The sequence below is a fragment of the Plectropomus leopardus genome, chromosome 13 (genome assembly GCF_026936395.1).
Source record: "Plectropomus leopardus strain MGB_pleo_1.0 chromosome 13, ASM2693639v1, whole genome shotgun sequence".
NCBI lineage: Eukaryota > Metazoa > Chordata > Actinopteri > Perciformes > Serranidae > Plectropomus > Plectropomus leopardus.
This window is the reverse complement of record NC_142188.1, coordinates 8562561-8582917: the sequence shown is the minus strand read 5'-3', so window position 1 is coordinate 8582917 and position 20357 is coordinate 8562561. Positions and strand designations below refer to the sequence as shown.

General features: G+C 39.0%; 1 protein-coding gene and 2 non-coding genes across 3 annotated transcripts in view; 1 reads left to right on the top strand and 2 right to left on the bottom strand.

Moving 5' to 3' along the window:
• Nucleotides 1–306: 306 nt before the first annotated feature.
• Nucleotides 307–400, bottom strand: trnai-uau (transfer RNA isoleucine (anticodon UAU)). Its single transcript has 2 exons — nucleotides 363–400; nucleotides 307–342 (listed from the first exon to the last, which is right to left on the bottom strand). It is a non-coding gene; the product is annotated as a tRNA-Ile (tRNA).
• Nucleotides 401–722: 322 nt separating this feature from the next.
• Nucleotides 723–816, top strand: trnai-uau (transfer RNA isoleucine (anticodon UAU)). The gene is made up of 2 exons: nucleotides 723–760; nucleotides 781–816. It is a non-coding gene; the product is annotated as a tRNA-Ile (tRNA).
• A 1236-nt stretch (nucleotides 817–2052) lies between these two features.
• The window catches only part of mrps5 (mitochondrial ribosomal protein S5), a 29761-nt gene continuing 11456 nt past the window's right edge, over nucleotides 2053–20357 (bottom strand). Inside the window, exons 7-12 of the mRNA XM_042502546.2 lie at nucleotides 10658–10748; nucleotides 9336–9382; nucleotides 8888–8945; nucleotides 4799–4861; nucleotides 3980–4116; nucleotides 2053–2654 (exon numbers count right to left, since the gene is read on the bottom strand). Of these exons, the coding sequence (XP_042358480.2) occupies nucleotides 2430–2654; nucleotides 3980–4116; nucleotides 4799–4861; nucleotides 8888–8945; nucleotides 9336–9382; nucleotides 10658–10748 (621 nt within the window). The 3' untranslated portion in view covers nucleotides 2053–2429. The remainder of the gene's footprint in view (nucleotides 2655–3979; nucleotides 4117–4798; nucleotides 4862–8887; nucleotides 8946–9335; nucleotides 9383–10657; nucleotides 10749–20357) is intronic.

Sequence of the window (20357 nt, the reverse complement as noted above, 5' to 3'; positions counted from 1 at the left end):
TTTTTACACAACTTTCAGCCATGCAGATATACAGTTTTCTGCTGACACTGGATGAATCCTCCTCACCTCCTCTGTAGCACCACCATGCCACTGAAGTATCTGTTCATCCAGAAAAATATCTACTGAATGCACTGGGACACACTTTGGTCAGTGGTGGAAAAACTACTCAGATACTTTATTTAAGTACTAAGACATCAATGTACAAATATTTGATTATGAGCTAAAGTCCTGCATTCCAGTTTTCCAGTGTCATACTGACCTTGAGTAGCAGGACAGGTGATGTGGACACAGGTCAGTGAACTAATATGCTCCAGGTGAGGCTTGAACTCACAACCTCGGCATTGCTCTGCAGTGAACTGTCTTATAAGTACCGCGCGCTGACCGATTGCGCCACTGGAGCTTGAAACAATCTCATGTAGGTTGCTGTAAAATGATGAAAACTGAGACGCCGTTGTTGATAAAAGGTTTTGACTTCTTCAAACATATTGTCACGCTTTCTTTGTTTTGTTGGTTTGGTTTGAGGTTTTGAAATTGAGAACAATCAGCAGCATGTCATGATTATAATTCAGCTTTATAAGAAAGTTTAAATATGTCAGAAGATTTTCGGGTTGAAATGAGAGACAAACTGGAGTGTTTGTTCTTTTGCCAGCAGCAACATCATCGCCTCACAACATGAGCCCAGGTTTAGTATAACTACTGTATGTAAGGAGGTTCAGAAACAAGCTCCAGTGGCGCAATCGGTCAGCGCGCGGTACTTATAAGACAGTACACTGCAGAGCAATGCCGAGGTTGTGAGTTCGAGCCTCACCTGGAGCATTTACGAACTTTGGACGATACAGTGTAGATATGACCTGTCGTGTTTGACAGGTATATCACAGTGCTGCATTAGCAGTTTGCGTTATCGTAGTGTCTTTGAGCAAAGATGCCATGTGTTGATGAAGTACTGTTATATAAATCACCTCAAACCTTTCAGACCAATCAACAGCTGCAAAACTTGTTTGCAACATTCAGTAGCGTCTTGACGGTGAAAAACATCATAAATTAAGTTGTAATACAGACATATTTTGTCATAAAACTAATTTATATTAATTTATTTGTAACTAATGGGCTGAAATGTAGACTAACACTTTGACGTGCTCCAAAGCCGATCGAATCCTTTATATAGCTCCACTCTTACTGCACAAACACTGGAGAGATATCAATCTCCTACTTTTCCTTCAAACAATGTTTTTCTACAACATTTCCACAACAAAAGTGGGAATGCCTCAACAACTGAAAAATGCCCTTTTTTCGTCAACGCTTTTCTTTGGGGGTTAACAGTATATTGGTACTCAATTGCTTAAAGGTATTGATTGAAACAACCCTGTAGCAAGTAATAAAAACATCTCCAGTCAAGTGATGCCTGCATTTTATCCTTCTTATTCCCAGATCTAAACAAAAACTAAAGACTTTTGGTTTGGTGGTTTTGTTTGCAGCCTAAATGTGACCACAAATGCAGCTACAGCTCATTCAGTCTGTGGTATGGTGAGTGTATTTGACGGAGTTGGCATTTCAGTGTGCTAAGATGCAACCAAAATGTTTAAAAGTACAGCTATATTACACAGCTGCAACATCTGGTGGCATTTAACATTTCCATTTACATGATAGGTATTATGTTAAAAAAAAAAAAGTATCAAATTAAGTAGTATATTGGTAGTGATATCGCTTTAAGGGTACAGGTATCAATTTTAAACAATACTCAGCCCCGACTGTTAGGCTGAAACCTGAGATGTAAATACAATGAGGTGTAAAACATGTTAGAAAATACATTCTTCAGATGAGATTTCATTCTCCCAAAAATCTGAGAAAATTTTACTTTGATTCAATTAATTTTTTGACCAGTTATTAACCTAGTGAGAAGGACATCTATGTTTTTTTATATTTTATTCTTATTATTTTATTTTATTATTTAATGTGTAACCTTTCTGTTGTGGAGGAAAAAAAGTTCCTTTGTTTACAGATACAACACGCATTATTTAATGCTTCAGACACAGAAAGGTGCATATTACACACTTCTTGTTACAGATCCATATTTTATTGCATTGATACATAATGTATTTTGCAATGACTCCAGGTGGATAAGGGATTTTTTTTTACAGTTATTAAGCAAACATTGATATCTAGGACATAAATATTTGACTAAATGTCACTATTGGCCTTCACTGTATGTATCTTGAGAATTATGTTTTCAAATGGGATGTCCTCTGTGGTAAAAACATGTAACTCTGTTGGCAAAACAAACACAATGCACTAGATTTATTAACAAAAGCTGATAATCTGCTTGAGATAAAATGTTCTTATTCTTCACATATTTTCAGCTTTTAGCTAAAAATCAGACGCCGAGTTCTGACAATCCCAGCCTCTATCAGTCCGATCATCTGTCTCCCACACTACCAGATGGTGTGTTTGACATGCGCCCAGATCGAGCGTTTGGTGCCCTGAGCGGCTCGTACGTTGTCCCAGTGCAGCCGGGTGTTGGGGATGTCGTCCTCACGCTCCGGGTTGGGTCGTGCCCCGTCTTTCGGAGTCGCCACAACAACGGGAAGCGGGCCTCGCCGTGAATCAAACTCGACGACATGAAGCTTCTTCTTGTCAGCCAGATTCTGGTGGACTTCCTGCAGAATGGAAGAAGAACAAAAGGGCAGATGTGAGTGAAGACAGCGATAAAAAGAGGAGGGGAAAAAGAGAGATGTGACGAGGCTCCGAACTCAGCAGACGTCCTCTGCAAGGCTTGTTGAGTCTGACGGAGGAGAGGGAAACAGAGATTAAAGGAGCTTTTTGTAATTTCCTGCCACCCAATCCAACCGAACAGGGGGCAGGATTTCACACTTTAAATGTTGGTCTACTAATGTGCCCATACAACTACATCATACGCTATCTTATGATCTTCATGTGTGGCGTTTGTGGTTAGTTAACTTTATAGAATAATACGAAAACAGTCACATCGCACCATTTAAAAAGTTTATTGTGAACTGTAAACCTACAGCTTGTGTTGTCATTAGTTAAACTAAAGTTATGTTTATGTAAATATCCAACAGTAGATGTTACTTACCAGTTTAAAAGAAACGTGTGTTTGGCATCAAACTGCATCTTTTTAACCTCCAAAAACCATCTCCAGTGCTGGGAAGCCACACCAATATTTAACAGTTTTGCTGCTTGTGATGGAGACAACAGCCGATTTCCAGGAGCTTCTGCCATCGTTGTGTTTTTGACAAACTAATTCACTGAGACTGTAACTTCTACACTGTATCCACTGACTCTGGTGTTGTGACGAGGACTGTTTTCCTGTCGATATGTGTTTCCCCTCCACCTAAACCTGACCCAAACCCATAGTCCTAACCATGACCATGAGGGGGTCACTACACATAAACACGGGGGAGACACTATTCGACAGAGGAACACACTTCAATACAACACCGGCTGGCTCAACTTCACCCTGTCCTGCAGCAAACTACAGGCTACAGTGACTCACTATTGCTCTCAGGCCAGGATGCATTTCTACAGAAGGGACAGCGCGTCCCTGGCTGCTTAGCGGTGGATATCTCTGGACATAAAGGGCATTTTGGACATGACCTCAAAGTTGATAGGGTTACTTCATACTTTGAATATTTCAAACTAATATTATATTATGCCCTGATCTAACATGTACCTCCTTTAAGAGAAGAAACTGAGTTAGATTACAGCTCAAGAGTATCAGTATCTACAGTGTATAATATAAATCATATTGTAGACAGAGACACATTTCAGATGTGAAATGCTTGAGTGACAACCTTAATTTTCTTTTTCTTCCTGATTACATTCACCCTGCCTTTTTCACTTTTTCTAAAATATTTACTTTCCTGTTTCTGACTTTCACTTCAAGAGAAAGTGGTGCAAATAAAACTAATTTCTGAAAACTCTCAAATGAAAGATCCCTCCCACCATGCCGACATGACTTCACCTGCTTGGCTAATCCAGTGAAGAGGGCTCTGGTGATGTTGAGCAGATTGGCAGATCCCTCTAATTTACAGTACATGTCCTGGATGCCGATCAGCTTGCACAGAGTGATGACCGCCCGGTGGCAGTGCAGACCATGACCTGCACAGACAGAGAGACAGAGTGAATATGCACACATTAATGTCAGTATGACTGAGCGCTGCGGTGGAAAGTATACAGTACATACATATATACAGTCTCCTCTCACTGTACATGTCATTTTGCAATACTGACATAGTGTCATACAGAAAATTATCTGGAAATTTTCCACATACAACCAGAGAGAAGAATGCAAGGATAAACTGCATGGCAAAATGACAGATGACAAATTGCATTTTTTTCATGAGTTCTCAATTTTAGAATAGGTATTTACAAAAAGTTTCTCAGGAAAACTGTGTAATTTGATACCAGTTCTGCAGAAAAAAGAGACTGCTTAAATTAATTAATTCTAATTGTGTAACCTACAGATTTTATTAGTCGACGCTCAGAAGGTTAACATATGAAAATTGAAAGTTGTTCATGCAGAAAAATCATACAAATTAATTGATTAATGACTACTTAACATTTGTTGAGTTTAAAGTGATTTAGGCACTTTCTTATTTCCCCTGTTATTTCTACCAAAATCCATATTTTTTTCTATGAAGCTTGCTGAATGCAGACCAATAAAAACAGAATGACCTAGATTTTTATAATCTTAAAATATTTATTGCTCTATAGCCCAACTCTCAACACTAGCCTTCACCTTTTTTCCTACCAACTAAACACTTAATGAATCTACACTTACCTTCGGGTTGTTTCTTCATGTGAAGCGTCGTCCTCTTGCACTTGGATTCAATGTCATGATAAACTGTTAGACAGACAACAACTGAATTACACTCACTGGAAGTAGATCAGGGAAGAGAAATTAAACTAAAGCCAAATAAAACAATAAACAGACAAATTTACTCCAAAAAGTCTCATTATCTGAACGTGTTTTGTGCCATTTCCAAATGAAGGCGCTTGTGTTTTGTTTTGCATCTTTTCTCCTGTCCTCCCTCAGGTCTTGTGTTTCTCTACCTGCCCACCAGATGTCCTTCCACATGCCAGCGTCTCCTGCTGACTGCAGCAGCTGTGGCTGATTAGTTATTCAGACACACGGTCCCGGAGCGGGAACTCGGTGCCGCTGAACGAAGTCTGAGAAAGCGGAGCAGCTCCGTAGCTTGAGGTTGAAATCTTGTTCTTATGTCACATCACTTCTGAAACGCCACACCAGCTGCTAACCGTGCATATTCTGGACATCCAGTCATTGAAATTTAATGCTTATGAGTTCGGTTTCGTGCTTGGATGCTGCAATAACAGTGAGGGAGTTATGGACGGGATGAATAAAAGAACAGAAAATTGATGAGAAGCAGTAAAAGTAGAAAGTTTGGTGTTCACAGGAAACGTCTTGCTGCGTTCAGAAATCTAAAATGCAAAACTAAATGTCAAAGACACACACACGCACGCATGCACGCACGCACGCACGCACACACACCGCACAGGGAGATGAACATTTGCTGTGGCTGCAGGAGGTCCAGGTTGAATAGTGTGTGTATGTGTGTGTATATGTGTGTGTCTTGTTGTGATGTGTGACTCACAGACTCAAACAGCGACAAAGTCAAAGTAGAGACAAAAAAAAAGCCAAATTTCCCCTTAATACACACTTTTATATATTCCAGTAATTGTGAGTTTTTAACCTTTAACTCTGACACTGAACTGAAAGTCTGCTCTGACTGAAAGCTGTCACTGGTAACTTTCAGAAAAATAACTCTTTGTCATAATTACCTAAACTGTCACTATATGAGACAGATGAAAAAAAAACATGCTCCTCTGTCTCCTCGTATTGCACGTAGCGGCATTATCACATGTGGAAAAAAGCAACCAATCAGATTTCAGGAGTCTCTAGCACAGCTGTTACTCATGTCAATCACTGCTTGTAGCTGCAGTCAAACTGTCAAATTAGGCAACACTGATCAAAAATGAATCAAGATTCTGTGACTTTATTGCCTGTTTCACGCCTGAAATGTTTTCAGAAACATTTTAGTGTACTGTCCGGCTGTAAAATGACACAGCTTGTGATCTAGCTGGAAACAGTCAAGTCGCCCAGCTAAGAAGACATCATTTTACAGATAAACAATTTACTTAACTATATTCCTGAAATCATTTGAGGAAAGAAACAGGCAGTGCAGAGACAGAATCTTGACTCATATTTGATCACTGCTGCCTGGTTTGACAGTTTGACCCTAGTTGAGGAGCAGTGATTGAAATGATTTACAGCTGCGTTAAGACTTCTCAGCTCTAACAGGTTGTTTTCTGTGAGCCACAGAGGATCCCAGCATGTGTCATTAGAAGCACAACGAGTAGGAGCAGGGGCTTAGGCTTTGTTTCAACATTTCGGGGGTAACATCTGAAAAAGGGGGGGTTTGGACCGTCTCAGCCAGGAAAGATTTTGTTTGTAACACTTATATTCTTGCATTTTAGTGATTCCTATGCAAAAATGTGTGCATTTTCTGCATCATTGTTCATGGTGTGAATATTTCTAATTCTGTAGAAAAAAGGGTGTTTTTTAAAAGTTAGACTGTGCAGGAGTTTTTCTCTTAATTATGTCAAAATGAAAGTCTCTACTACTACATTCATGTGTTTACTGGGAGTTACAAATGCAAATATTGTAAATATTGAGAAGGATGAGTCATCAGCGCCCCTGAAATCTACACCTATGATTAGAAAACAGGTTTTTTACAGACTCTCACGTGCTTCCATGTGGATGTCGAGACAGTTTCGGCAAATATGGCAAAAAGTTGCTGAACAAAAGGACTGAAAACTGTTTTTTTGCTCCTCAGTCTTAATTTCTTCCAAAAAAACATGCAAAATGTCCAGAGGAGAAACAAACAAACACACTGCCACGCTCAGATTTACACAAATTCCCTTTGGCGCTGCATTGTTCTCTCATTTCCCCTGAACACCACTGAAGTCACATGAATATTCACGAAGCATCCCCGGTCCTGGGAGACTGGGAACACTGGTGCCAACAACAACAACAACTGGAAGGTCAGTTGTTTTTCCACCAAAACAAAACATTTAGTGGCCAAGTCCAGAGGACGTCCAGATGTTGGACTTCCAAATCAAAACATCGACACAACTTAACAGTCAAATAAGAAAAACTGTTAATGACATGGTGGACAAAATCCAAAATCTGGACCGCCACCAAAACTTGAGAGGCCTAAAGGCAATCTGGCCACTGTTTTATTTTTTTACATATCTTAATGACTGTCAAACAAACAGATGGGATGAAAAACGTACAATTTTGCACAGAAAGATCATGATGACTTCAGTAAGTGAGCAGCAAAGGTGAGGAAAATAATCTAAAAGCTTTCTGATGTGTCACAATTTATAATTTAATTACAAACACAGTGAGATAATCCCCCCAAAAGTTACTTTAGAATCAAGAAGTAAACAAACAACCAATCACATGACGGTGCAGACATGTTGCAGATGGTCAAACAGTGAGAGCTGGCATGTACAGGGGCTCCAATATCTTTTTCTATGAACTTGCAAAAATTAAATATATCACAGTTTGGAGCTCAAACTGGGTGGCAATGCAGCACCACACACACACAGACACACACACAGACACACACAGACACACACACAGACACACACAGACACACACAGACACACACAGACACACACACACACACACACACACACACACACACACACACATACACACATACACAACTTCTTGCCTGGTCTTTGGCCAAAGCAGGAAGCTAAGTTTCTCCTCCTGGGGGGCGCGGTGGAGGCTGATGACTCACACACATTAATCTTTCTGGCTTTGCTCTCCAGCAGCGGCACACGTAGCCAAATGGCATTTTACAATAAGAAATTACAAGCTGTACATTTTAAGTCTTATACCTTTCTTTCAAAAATGCATTTTTTACATTAAGCCTCTTGTATAAGTGCAGGCAGGTGATTCGAGGGGAGATTGCTGGACATGAGGGGAGAGGAAAGAGCAGGAGGAGACGAAGGAGAGGAGAAATGAGAAGGGAGTAGGCGGTAGAGCGACAAACCAGAGGAGGTGAAGTAAAGGAGTTGTTTAGTGTGAGAAGCTTTTGCAAGCGGTCCTTGAAGTAAAGCTCCATTCATTTTTCTCATTTCTCATATGTGACTCACAGTTGGAGCACTTCTACATCTCGGATCAGCGTGAAACTGAATCATCAGTACAAACATTAACCAGCCGAGTAAGAAAACATCTGCTGCTTTGATTAAAAGTCGAGGGGTGAAAGATTGTGTGCAAAAAAATGGAAGATGAGGTACTATAAAAGTGCCTGTGGCTTCCTAAAAACATGAGATTTCAGCATGTCGAAGGATTGTTTTAGTAGCCTACCAGAGAGGAAAAGTTACAAAGACAAACTCAAAATTAACTCAATATACAGTCTCAGTGTCCCTTCTCTTTACTTTGCTTATCTTAAAGAAAAGAGGACAATTTTCCACATTTTGGACAAATAAGGGTCTAATCTGATCTGATCTAATCTAATCTTACAACTATTTGATCCAGTGAGCAGGTAAGATTGTCATTTAACCTCACAAAGATCAAAAGCAGGCCTTGTATAGTCCAGTTATCTTCAACCTCTACAGTTTTTTAAGAAATATAAAAAAAATGCTAGCTACACAAATGTATACTGAGTGTCAGGATCCCGCTGTTTTCCCTTATCTTACTTCTGATATTTCACATCAGAATTATTCATCATTATTCATTATCAGTGGGACTTCGTTATGGACTCTCCATGATTGTTGGTTAAGAAACGCTGAGGATGTCATTCGAAGGAAACCTAAAATGTAGAAAATCACTTACTGGTCTTGTTGTTGTATCTTTCTATGAAGTGCAAGTAGTTGATGGCTCTGTTTTTGGCCTGCAGGTTACAGAAACACAGAGAAATAGAAAAACATATACAGAAGGTTATTTGTTGACTCAAAGTTGGTATGTTGTTATCATTATTAGCTTTTTAGTTGGGAAAGTCGCTGTAGCTGTATACAAATTATAGTAGTATTAATTATTAGGTAAAATAATTCATTAGCAATTCATTAGAGTTTACCAGTAAGTGTCTTAAACTATAACAGATAGTCTGAATGCAACAAAACAGTTTAGTTCATTACTCAGTTTTTACTACACCCAATTCTATTTAAATTTAAAATAAATAAAAAAACATATATTTTGAAGACATAATGAATTCCATAAATTGGAGATTCTGACACAAAAAGTGACACAATGATTGTTTTAGTTGGAATTAAAAGAAACTTACCTTCCTCAAAGCTGTGGGTCTGTCCGCTGCTTTACCCAAAGCAAAGCCTGCAGGAGGGAGGAGAGAGTCGATGGTGATGCTGCCAGTTAAAGCCAGATTTCATTGTTTAAAGTGATGTTTAATTAGTGCTGCCGGTAATGAGCCGCCATGAACACTGTAACCTGATGACATTTTAAACAAAGCAGCCCTACCAGACTCTGTAATGAGAGGCTGACAGCAGGTGAATCTCAGGAGTCGGCTGAAGAGTTTCCTCAGCGTTTTTAAAAATGTATTTTGCCGCTCACTTCTGAGGAGCCTGAAAACTGTCAGAAACATTCCCTGCACTTTCTCATATCCACATATAACACATTTTTTTTTCTCAACTTTTGCAAACACCCTGAAACTGTCAAAAACATTTTTGGTTCAGTTCATTGTTTTTAGGAACTTTAAAAAAATTGTTCAGCAGTCAGGGCTATCTCACGCTGAGATACGTCTGGCTGAGCCATCATAATTCTGCACGAAGGAAAAATGCTCTGGTGTTGTCGGCATTTCTTTTAACCAATCACAATTGTCTAAAGCAGCGCTGAGGCCAGGACGCAGCGACGGTGCTCTCACAAAAAAGTCTGAGGAGGGAACTTTTTTTGGTGGAGAGGCGAGCGCTGGCAGCATAAGAAAATGCCACGTAAAACACTGAAAGACATTTAAGCGTGTAGTCAGAGATTTGAATCATCAGTTGGAGTCCCCTCAGATGACAGTGTGCTGAGCTTTGTGCCTCTGGGGATGTTTTGGTCCCCTGATTTTGGAGTGGAGTGAGCGCTCTTGAATTTCACGCTACTCTTTGGTACAGGGATCTGCGCAGACGCAGACAGCTACACAGAGCAGAGACTCTGCACCTTAAGGCTCGGAGACAACATTACCTCCTCTGTTTTCCTGAGAATTGGTGAATTTACAGCTCACAGCAACTTAATATGATACAGTCTCTGGCTTTTGTTTGATATGTAGTGTCTGCAAAAGATGTTGTTGCACGCTGCTGATCTACCGTTTATTTACTACAATACGTGAATGCCTCTTTTACTTTCATTGTCCTAGTGAGCCTATTCGAACTTTGAAATTTAATATGACAGAAAAAAACAAAATAAAACCAAAAAAATAATTGTCAAATATCTTTGAACAGCCAAATCTGATTTGACTGACATAACTCTGGGTCTGGTGCCACTCTAGTGAAGAGAGGTCTGGCTATGTGGAAATTGCTCCACATAGCGACATGGAATTTAAAAAAGGTCTGAGACAGGCGACCAAAGACAAACTTTAAGCCACAGTCTGTATTTTTCAGAGTATCAAACCTGCAGCTCCGTTGCCGTTTCCCACAGCGACCAGACAGCTGATGGACCTCTTCCTGCCCTCCTTGGCTGTCATGTTGAACACACTCTTCACCTGCAAGACAAGAATAAATACACACTAAACAACAACAAATAAGACGTCTCTCACCACCTGACATCTATCACGTAAGCTTGGCCATCATGTCAAACACACTCACTGTACGCACATTAATACAACTCTGTGTGTACGTTTGTTAAGTGTTGCAAAACAATACACAAAAATACCAAATACACTCACAAATCACCTTAGGATTGAGATAAACTTGCTTTTTTAACACATGTTCATGTAGACAATCAGCTGAGTCGTGAACTCGCTGATGTACTAGAGTCAGAGAGTCACAGTCAATATATTTACCATTTGCAGCAGAAACCACATGGGAAAACAGTTACAAGAGCTCAGCATAAAAACAGACATGTAAGACAATAAGACAATATAAACACAATCAAAACAATATAAGTTAAAAGATCTAGGATTTAAAAAAAATTTTAAAACGGGTTTGATTTCTTATAAAGTGCAACATTTAAGAAATAATTCGAAACATTTAAGAAATAAAGTGCAACATTTAGAAATAAAGGTCAACATTGTAAAAGCAAGTGTATCTCTGGCCTCAGGATACATTCACTGTCATATATTGTCATATGTCATTATGTGCCCTTATTACTGTAAACATCAGTTTATCAGAGCAAGATACACCAACCAATCACTGTCATCCATCTGTGATATAAGGCAGTTTAACCTGTCAGAGAAACCTGAATCTAATAATAAACCTTACAATAAACAAAAGCAGAACTAAACTAAAACAAAAGAAAAACAGACTTGTTTTGACTCATAATGTATCATGACCATGCTTTAAAAACATAATTCTTCAGTCATGTACATTTTGTATTATATGCACCAGTCAGGCCAATAAAGTTACTCAACAGTCAAAAAGAAGTGTGTTTTTGTGAGAACATCTGCAGTTATAACGCTACTATAGATTGTTAAAGCTTTTCACTTAGTGTGTGTGTGTGTGTGTGATGTCAACCGAACCAGAACGCCTGTCCAGATTTAAGTGACTTTCATCGACCTGTTAGCAAACAGAGCAAACAGTCATCTATCACACACACACACACACACACTGGCCTGACTCCCCTCAAGCAGCTACGCAGGCTGATCAACTATCTGCAACACGACTGTGAAAACAGCGGGGGGCAGCATTGACACACCGCACAGAGGAGGAGGATGGAGCGAAGAGAGGGTAAGGGATCAGGAAAAGAGGAAAGATGTTGGAAGTTGGAAAGAAGTTGGAGTTGACCAGAGAGGAGAGAAAGCGGACAAAGGAGATAGAAAAGGTCAAGAGGAAGAACGTTGCAGGTTTGAAAGGAGAGAGGGAAAGGAGGGGAAGAAAGGCAATTCTTCCTACTCCTTTTCAGACATGAAATGTAAAATTTATGTTGCTTTATGTTCACTATAAATTTTGTTTGTGCTGCTTTTATGTGCATTGTATTTTATTTATTGTTATTATAAATGTTTGAAATAAATCATATGAAGTGGAGGATATGAAAGAAAAGTGGTAGAAGATAAAAGGACAGGGAAAAGGAGGGAAAGGAAAGGAAACAAGGATTTATTGCCTCTTTAGACATGAAATAATTTTGATGAGAAAAGAAACAAGAAGCAGAAATAATACAGAAAAAGGAGAGGAAGAGGAGGGTGACACAGCAGAGCAGCAGACAGTGAATGCCTCTGTCCAATGTGAATCACTAACAATCTGTGTGTGTGTGTGTGTGTGTGTGTGAGAGAGAGAGAGAGAGAAAAGGCTGTGGTAAATATATACGATAAAAAAGAGTGTGTTGTCCTTAGCAGAGTGTATGTGGTGTCTTGATAACAGATGGACAAACTGCTGATACTGCAAAAAAAACTTAACGAACAACTTGTACAACACACACGTGCGTATACACACACACACACACACACACACACACACACGCACACACACACAAGAAGTAAGTTTAGGTGGCAAAGATATAAATTCACCACTAAAACAGAGAGTGAGCGAAGCGGCTGCTGAACGTCACTGTGATACATAAAACAAGCCAGTTACAATTATGAGTTAATTAAGCCGAGTTAATTAAGATAATTAGAGCTCTGATTAGAAGATATTTCAATGCCGCACTTCTCTTCACCTCATGTGTTGTGAATAAAAACTTTATATTTAAAGCTCCGTCATTCTGTTTTTCTTTGGGCCATTTGGAGGCCAAACTCCACAACAAGCTAAAAATTACACATTTTTGAATTATGGCTAATGTCAGAGCAAACTGATCACCTGTTTACATTAATTTGCATTTATTTGGGGTCATGTAGGTGAATGCAAGTCCGACACAGACTCTCCTTTTAGCTCTGTTTTGGTGTGCACATATTTGTGCATATTTCTTAGACAACTTCTTATTTCTATTCATTTAAAATTTCTCTTTGCCTTTATACAGTAAAAGTAACTGTAATGTGTCCCAATTTCCTCCAGGGATCAAGTATTCTGATTTACAAATAAAATATTTTATGCTTTACAACTGACACCTTTGATCCACTGTTCTTATAAAAATACTGATTAGTGCAAGTCTCATTGCAAAATTGCTAAATTATAACACTACAATCTACATATATCTCAATGCCATACAGATAGGCATTAGATATTTCATCTTTGGGAAAGTTTTGTTGTTGCTGAGTCACAGATGCCGCTTCAGCACTGTGGTTTACATCTTTGTTGTGCCTGTTGGAGCTCTGCTGGTATAACTTTGCTGCGGTTTTGTTGTGGTGGGTGGGTTTTGTTTTCTGTTTTGTCGATCACGACAAATAACCAAAAAACTTAAAATAGTGTGGTTATTTCTGCATCTGCAGCTTGTGGAGGTGTTGTATTGAATTTAGCTCCACTGTAAGATGTTGTTTTAACACTATTCCCCTGACAGTGCAGCTATTATTCTATACAAATACAGGAATATGTAGTCTATATTTACATTTGGGCAGACAAGTGATAATAAATTCGATAATATACATCATCCAATATGTATTTATTCTGTAGAACAGATATGAAAGCAAACATGACTTTCATTACTTTGGAGATAAAGCCTCGCAGCTCGTAATGTGAGTGCTAGTGAGAAAGAGAAAAGCAAAATAAGTAAGACCGACTGTATGAAGCTAAATAAAATAAAAATACAAAAAAAATCCTTTATACAACTACTGTACTAAAAGCCAGTGTTGTAGGAAAGACCAAATCATGACCAAGACCAGACCAGTGGGAATCCCAAACGGCACGACACACTTGTAATAAAATGTGAAACAGGTAATCAGACACACCTCAAATCTTTTTTAATGATTCACACTCCCATGAAAACATCCCCAGAAAACAAATGAAGATTCCTCTTTATTGACTTAATTATAGTTTATGTGTGTATGTATAAGCATACCTTAAGAAATGTCTTGATAAAATAATCAAAAGGTATTGCAGAACTTCATACTAAACAATTACAAACAATAAGGAGCTAAAAATCAACTAAATCATCATTATTTGCACTCATTTGCACATGCAATTTTGTAACATCCCACCAGTTATTGCTATAATAAACGCAAAACTTATTTTAAGTATTTTTTTTTGTTATTTGTAGTTTGTGGTTCATTTAAAAATGTTATTTGAGTTTGGTGTGACATTTTGTTTGTAGTCCATATCGCGCAGCACTAGATCCAGGTGTTTTATGTGTTTGTTTCTATCTGCTGCCTCATATTTCGTTCTTTTGGCAGCCTGTGCAGGGACCACCAGCAGCCTTACGGGGACCTTATCTGGGCCAAGACACACAGCTCATCTCCACGTTTTCATCCTCGCCAGAGAGCAGCGAGTGAGTGACAGAACAGTGCTGAATTTGAAATTTAGCTGAGGGAACTTCAAAGTCAAGATCTGCCTTCAGCTCCACTCGTTACGTAACGCACATTTCAGTAAAGGATTTATAATTTGACTGCAGGGGCCACAGCAGAAGGATTGGGGTCAGGGCAGCAGCAAACACCAAAACACTGAAAACACAACCCTGCAGGACACACACACACACACACACACACACACACACACAGACACAGACACACACACACACACACACACACACACACACACACACAGACACACACACACACACAGACACAGACACAGACACACACACACACACACACACACACACACACACACACACACACACACACACACACACACACACACACAGACACACACACACAGTGATATGTTTCTCTGTTAGGTGCTAATGCTTTCACAAACCTGCACATATTTTCTAACATAACTCTGACTAAAACAAACACAATCAGGGAATGTAACTAAGTTGTACTGTAACTAAGTATGATTTTAAAGTACTTGTACTTTACTGACTATTTTCTTTTCAAGCTACTTTACACTTATACTTCACAACATTTTAGAGGTAAATATTGCACTTTTTACTTCACTACATTTATCTGACAGCTTTAGTTACTTAACAAATTAAGATTTTTTGAATAAAAACATATGAAGAGTTCATAAAATGTGATCCTATGTTATTAATTAAATTGCCCAACAGTTTATAGAAATACTGTTTGATGATTAGCTGAGTAGTGAATCATCAATTCACAGAGAATTAATTGTCAATTATTTTGATAAACACTTTAGTCTTTTTCTATTATTTTAATCTTGATTCTTTATGATTTTGTGTTTTTTGGGTGGTTTATTTCTTCTTTTTTATAATCTTAAGTTATTTATATCTAATTTATTTTTTAATAATTTTGAGTTTTCAGGTGTCTTTTTTTCTTCCTTTTTTTAAGAATTTTGAGTTTTGTGTTTTTTTGTGGTTTTTTTTTTCTTTTTCTTTTTTTCTAAATTGGGTACTTTAACTTTTAATACTTGCATTACATTTTACTGACTATACTTATTTTATTTTCACAGGATGGTATTAGCACTTTTACTTTACATAGCACACAATGTTGTTAATGAAGTGCACACATAGCTAAAATGCTAAATTTATATTCACACCACATTCTGCCTGCATACCATGGCTACAGGCCTATAACACAGAGCAGCAACATATCTTTTCTTGCTGTCAAGGAAACTCTCCGCCTCTGCAAAAAACCAGACCAGATGGGATCTCAAACACTGTTTTTGTAAATGAAAAATCCAACAAGTTATTAATTCTCATGTTTCAGTGTGACTTGCAGACAGTTTCTATCAGATGTAAATGCCTCCAGTGAAATTGGGCATTTGGCTCTACGTTGTTATTTTAGGTAGAGATGCAGCAGTTTTGGCGTAGTGAAAGCAGCAGAGCAGATGGGACGAGTTTTTTCCTCCACTAGACGAGCGACAGCATGGAGGTGGGAGGATGCTTCTAGCTCGCTCTCACTTCTGTTTCATCTTTTATTTTCTCAATCTGTTGCTGCATGTCTCTGTATCTGTATGTGTCTATACGCTGCAGTGCAGGGGAACCAGAAGGCGCTGCAGGAGCACAAACCTCCGCCAACGTTTAACACTTCTCTGACTGGCTGCGGCACAGCTACGCATCCTTTCTTTCACTTGTATTTTAAGTTGATATCTTCACTCTGCAAACACACTGAATGGTGTAAAGACGTTATTTACTCCTACACAAGAGGAACGATTTCTTCCAATCCACACAGTGCTGCAGGGGACAAATTCTAACAACATGATATACGTTTATTCTGTGCTTTATGTCGTGTTTTGGACTACTTATCGCAGAGATAGGATTTTAGGACATTTCAAGGATTTTAAGACATTTCTAGGACTTTCAGAAATTTCAAGGATTTTAGGACATTTCTACAATTTAGGCAGATTTCTAGGATTTTAGAACATTTTCAGGATTTTAAGACATTTCTTAGATTTTAGGACATTTCTAGGTTTTTAGGGCATTTTAAGGATTTTAGAATTTTTCTAGGATATTAGCAGCGTTTCTTTGATTTTAGGATATTTTGAAGATTTGGGTTACTTTTAGGAATTGAGGATTTTTCTAGCATTTTAAGACATTTCTCAGATTTTGGGATGTTTCTGGGATTTTAGGATTTTTCTGGGATTTAGGACATTTCTGGGATTTTAGGACATATCTAAGATTTTTGGACATTTCTACAATTTAAGCACATTTCTGTAATTTGAGGACAATTTCAGAATTTTGGGACATTTTTAAGATTTTCGGATGTTTCTAGGATTTTAAGATGTGCAATGCTAGGACATTTGGGGCTTAGCTCAGACCTCTGTCGGGGGTGTGGGGGATACTCCACTGGCACTTTTTTTGATAAAGAAGCTCTATTTCCATGCTGTTACATGCAGTCTGACACCTTATGTACACTAAAAGTACATAAACAATTCCATGAGTGAATCACTATATTTTTATAACAAATTAGAAAGTAATTGGGGGGGGCACTCAGCACCCTATTAGGGGCTAGATTTGACCCATGCCTTAAGAAAGGTATCACCAACTTATTATTAAGACCTGCACATATATTTTTGTGCAATATAGCTCAGGTTCCTGGTTTTTGTTGGTCAATGGCACCATGGCTTTCTGTTGCCTCAAATAACAACAAGCCGACAATCCACCTGACAGCAACTAATTTTAGGACCTGCACAACCATGGGTGCAAAATGGGGGCACTGGCCATGAAAATGACAGCTGCACTGGTCTGAAACTAGCAATGACAGTCTTGCTGTGCTTTACTTGGTGCAGGGAGTAAGACAGATCCCCATGAGTTGCTGCAGGACTGTATTTCTTTAAATTACATACATAGATGAGGCAGGATGTGAACTTTTAACAGCCTGACTCCTAAATATAGGAAATGCTTTTAACAAATTAATAATCACACTGTATTAATGCCCTTTATGTGAAATCCACTTTAGACATTAACTTCTGTACGTGTCTCAGCGAGCTCTGCTTGGCTGTTAAAACACAACATTTAATCCAATTGAAAGTTCTTGCAAAGTTGCTCTCATCCAGCCGCTTGTCTGTTTACTTTCAGCAAAACTTTCAAGGTTGTTGACTTCAGAGAGGAAAAAAAAGAAAGAGACAAAAAGCCCTGTTCTGACACTGACAACAGTCCATCTCTGTTAATGAAATCACTGAGTCCTGTCCAAGCGGCTGCTGCACCTGGAGAGAGGCCATGAACATCACTTTTCTCTCTGTCGCTCTAACTCTCCCCTTCTTTACTGTTACCTCTGCTCTCTGTCATCCCTCACGCTCTTCCTCATCTCCCGGAGGTCCAATTGATTGTAACTCTTACTGAAACTGTGCCAAATATTCAATTTAATGGAATTACGGAGGCTACAGATTGTAATGTTGGTGAATTGGATTAAACCATACATTAAGGTATTTTTTATGCAGTGTTTATGCAGATTCTACTCCTGCATGTCCTAAAACAGCTCCTAAACCTGCATATTTTGACCGGTTCGACCAATGAAAAGCTGGATTTATAGTCAACGCAAGGGCCACATTGTGCTTTCTCCAAAAAAACATTAAGATTATCTGGCACCATTTCAACTTTTAACTATTTAAGGCAAATTGTGATTTGTGATATTGGGCTCTATACACTGTATTTCAGCTATTAACTTATCCAATATAGGGTTTACACTACAGCTTTGATCAGAGCCAAACTTATATGAACTAGCATGATTTCTTACCGAGCTCTACCTGAGTATGACTCATAGCAGCATGTTTTGGTCCAAGCCTAATTAAAATCCAGATTTTTTCAACTTAAAAAAAACCCAAAAAAACCACAAGTCTGTTGCTGGCTCTGCATCTCACGTACTAAAGTCTCGGCAAAGCAGGCTGCACCCCTTGGTGCATATCCGTCTTTGAATGCACACAGGGGTCCACAGCAATTCAGTGAGCTGATGATGGTCACCGCCTCTCACTGCATGTTACGCACATCTCTCCCACTGCCAACCAAGTCACCTCCAGCCGCTGCTTCTCTCTCCTTTTCTCATTTTCCAATGCAACTCCTGCATTTTACGCACAAGAACTACAACTTTATTCCATCTGTTGTGCAGTGCACCGGAGTTTGTGTATGTTATGTGAGCAAATGACCCCCTAATTCTTACATTTTGTCAGAAAAATCTCATTTTTTAAATTAATTAAAATGGGTTGATGGAAACACAGCATATAAATTATTAATAGTGCAAACCAGGGGAATTTTAAGAATTTAGCGGCCTGAACTCAGTGAGATAGAAAGACTTATGACTTATTTTCACAAATAAGAAATCTTTTTTATGTATTAATGCTTGACTTATGAAGTTGTTATAATTTGCTTGTATTGTCTTTTGTTAAATTACAAGGTATGTAAAAAAGAGAGTATGATTTAGGTTTCTTAATTAATTAAACTCGGGTATTGCGTCACCATCCTGCACAGTATATAAGACGACATTGTTTGGATTAGGTCTGAATATGTGCTTACATGATTTCATGAATACACAAAATTATAGATTATGTATTAGTGTGGGAATAATGTCTAATTATCCTCCTTGCAGTTCATGCCATGTTATTGTTTATGATAATTATCAGCCTTGCTCTACCTTTATCCTCACAACTTCCTAACTCCTTCTTAAGACTTTTCCCCTTCTCTCTCACTCTCTTGTCCACTCTTCCTCCCACTCACAGCTCACCTCCCTCACCTCCCTCCCCTCCCTCCTCCTCCTCCTCCTCCTCCTCCTCCTCCTCTCCTCCTGTTGCATGTGTTCACTAATGGCATGCCGCCGTCATCGTCCTTGGGAGACAAGCCTTTTATTCCGGTAAGCCCTTTTCATTTCATTAGGCCTAAATTTATAGTGGCGTACACACACCCAGACACACACACACGCACACACACTAACACATACACACACACACACACACACACACACACACACACACACACACACACACACACACACACACACACACACACACACACACAGGGTACATTCATAGAGGAAGATGGCACCATAAAAGCTTCAGTTTCAAGGGGGAAGCCTAATGTCTGTGACACCACTCTTATTTATGCAGGCAGGAGGGCTGGGGAAGACTATCAATGTGACACACACACAAACACACACTGTCTGATACTTTGTGTGCATGAAAGAAACACAATAAATAGAAACAAAGACGAATGAAACACATGCATGATGCAAATAAAATGTTCAATGAAGATCTGACCTCTGGTGTACACGTATAAATCGCAGCTCAATACTTGTGTGAGACAGAGTCTAGACAGAATGTCTATTTGCCGAAATCTGTATGAGTGTATCCCTGTGCAAGTTAATGTGTGTGTGTAAGGCACATGGACCTGCTGTGTGTGTATGTGTATGCCCGAGGGTGTGTGTGTGTGTGACCTTCTGGCATTACCCCCATTAGTTTAGTACGGACAGTCCATTAGTGCTAATTGAATTAAGGTAAAATACAGCAGGACAGAGAGAGAATCTAAATGAACCGGTTCAGTCTGTAAGGCAGGTCTTATCGCACAGCAGCTCAGTATTTAATCTGTTCCAGTTAGGAGCAGCAGAACGAGGGCTGGAGTGTGTTTGGGATGTGAGCTCAAGACTGGACGGTTGTTAGTTCAGGTACTCAGACTCAGCGTTTTACTTTATAGATGTCGTCTTTGGTAACGGCATGATAACAGTTTTTTTAAGCACACCTCC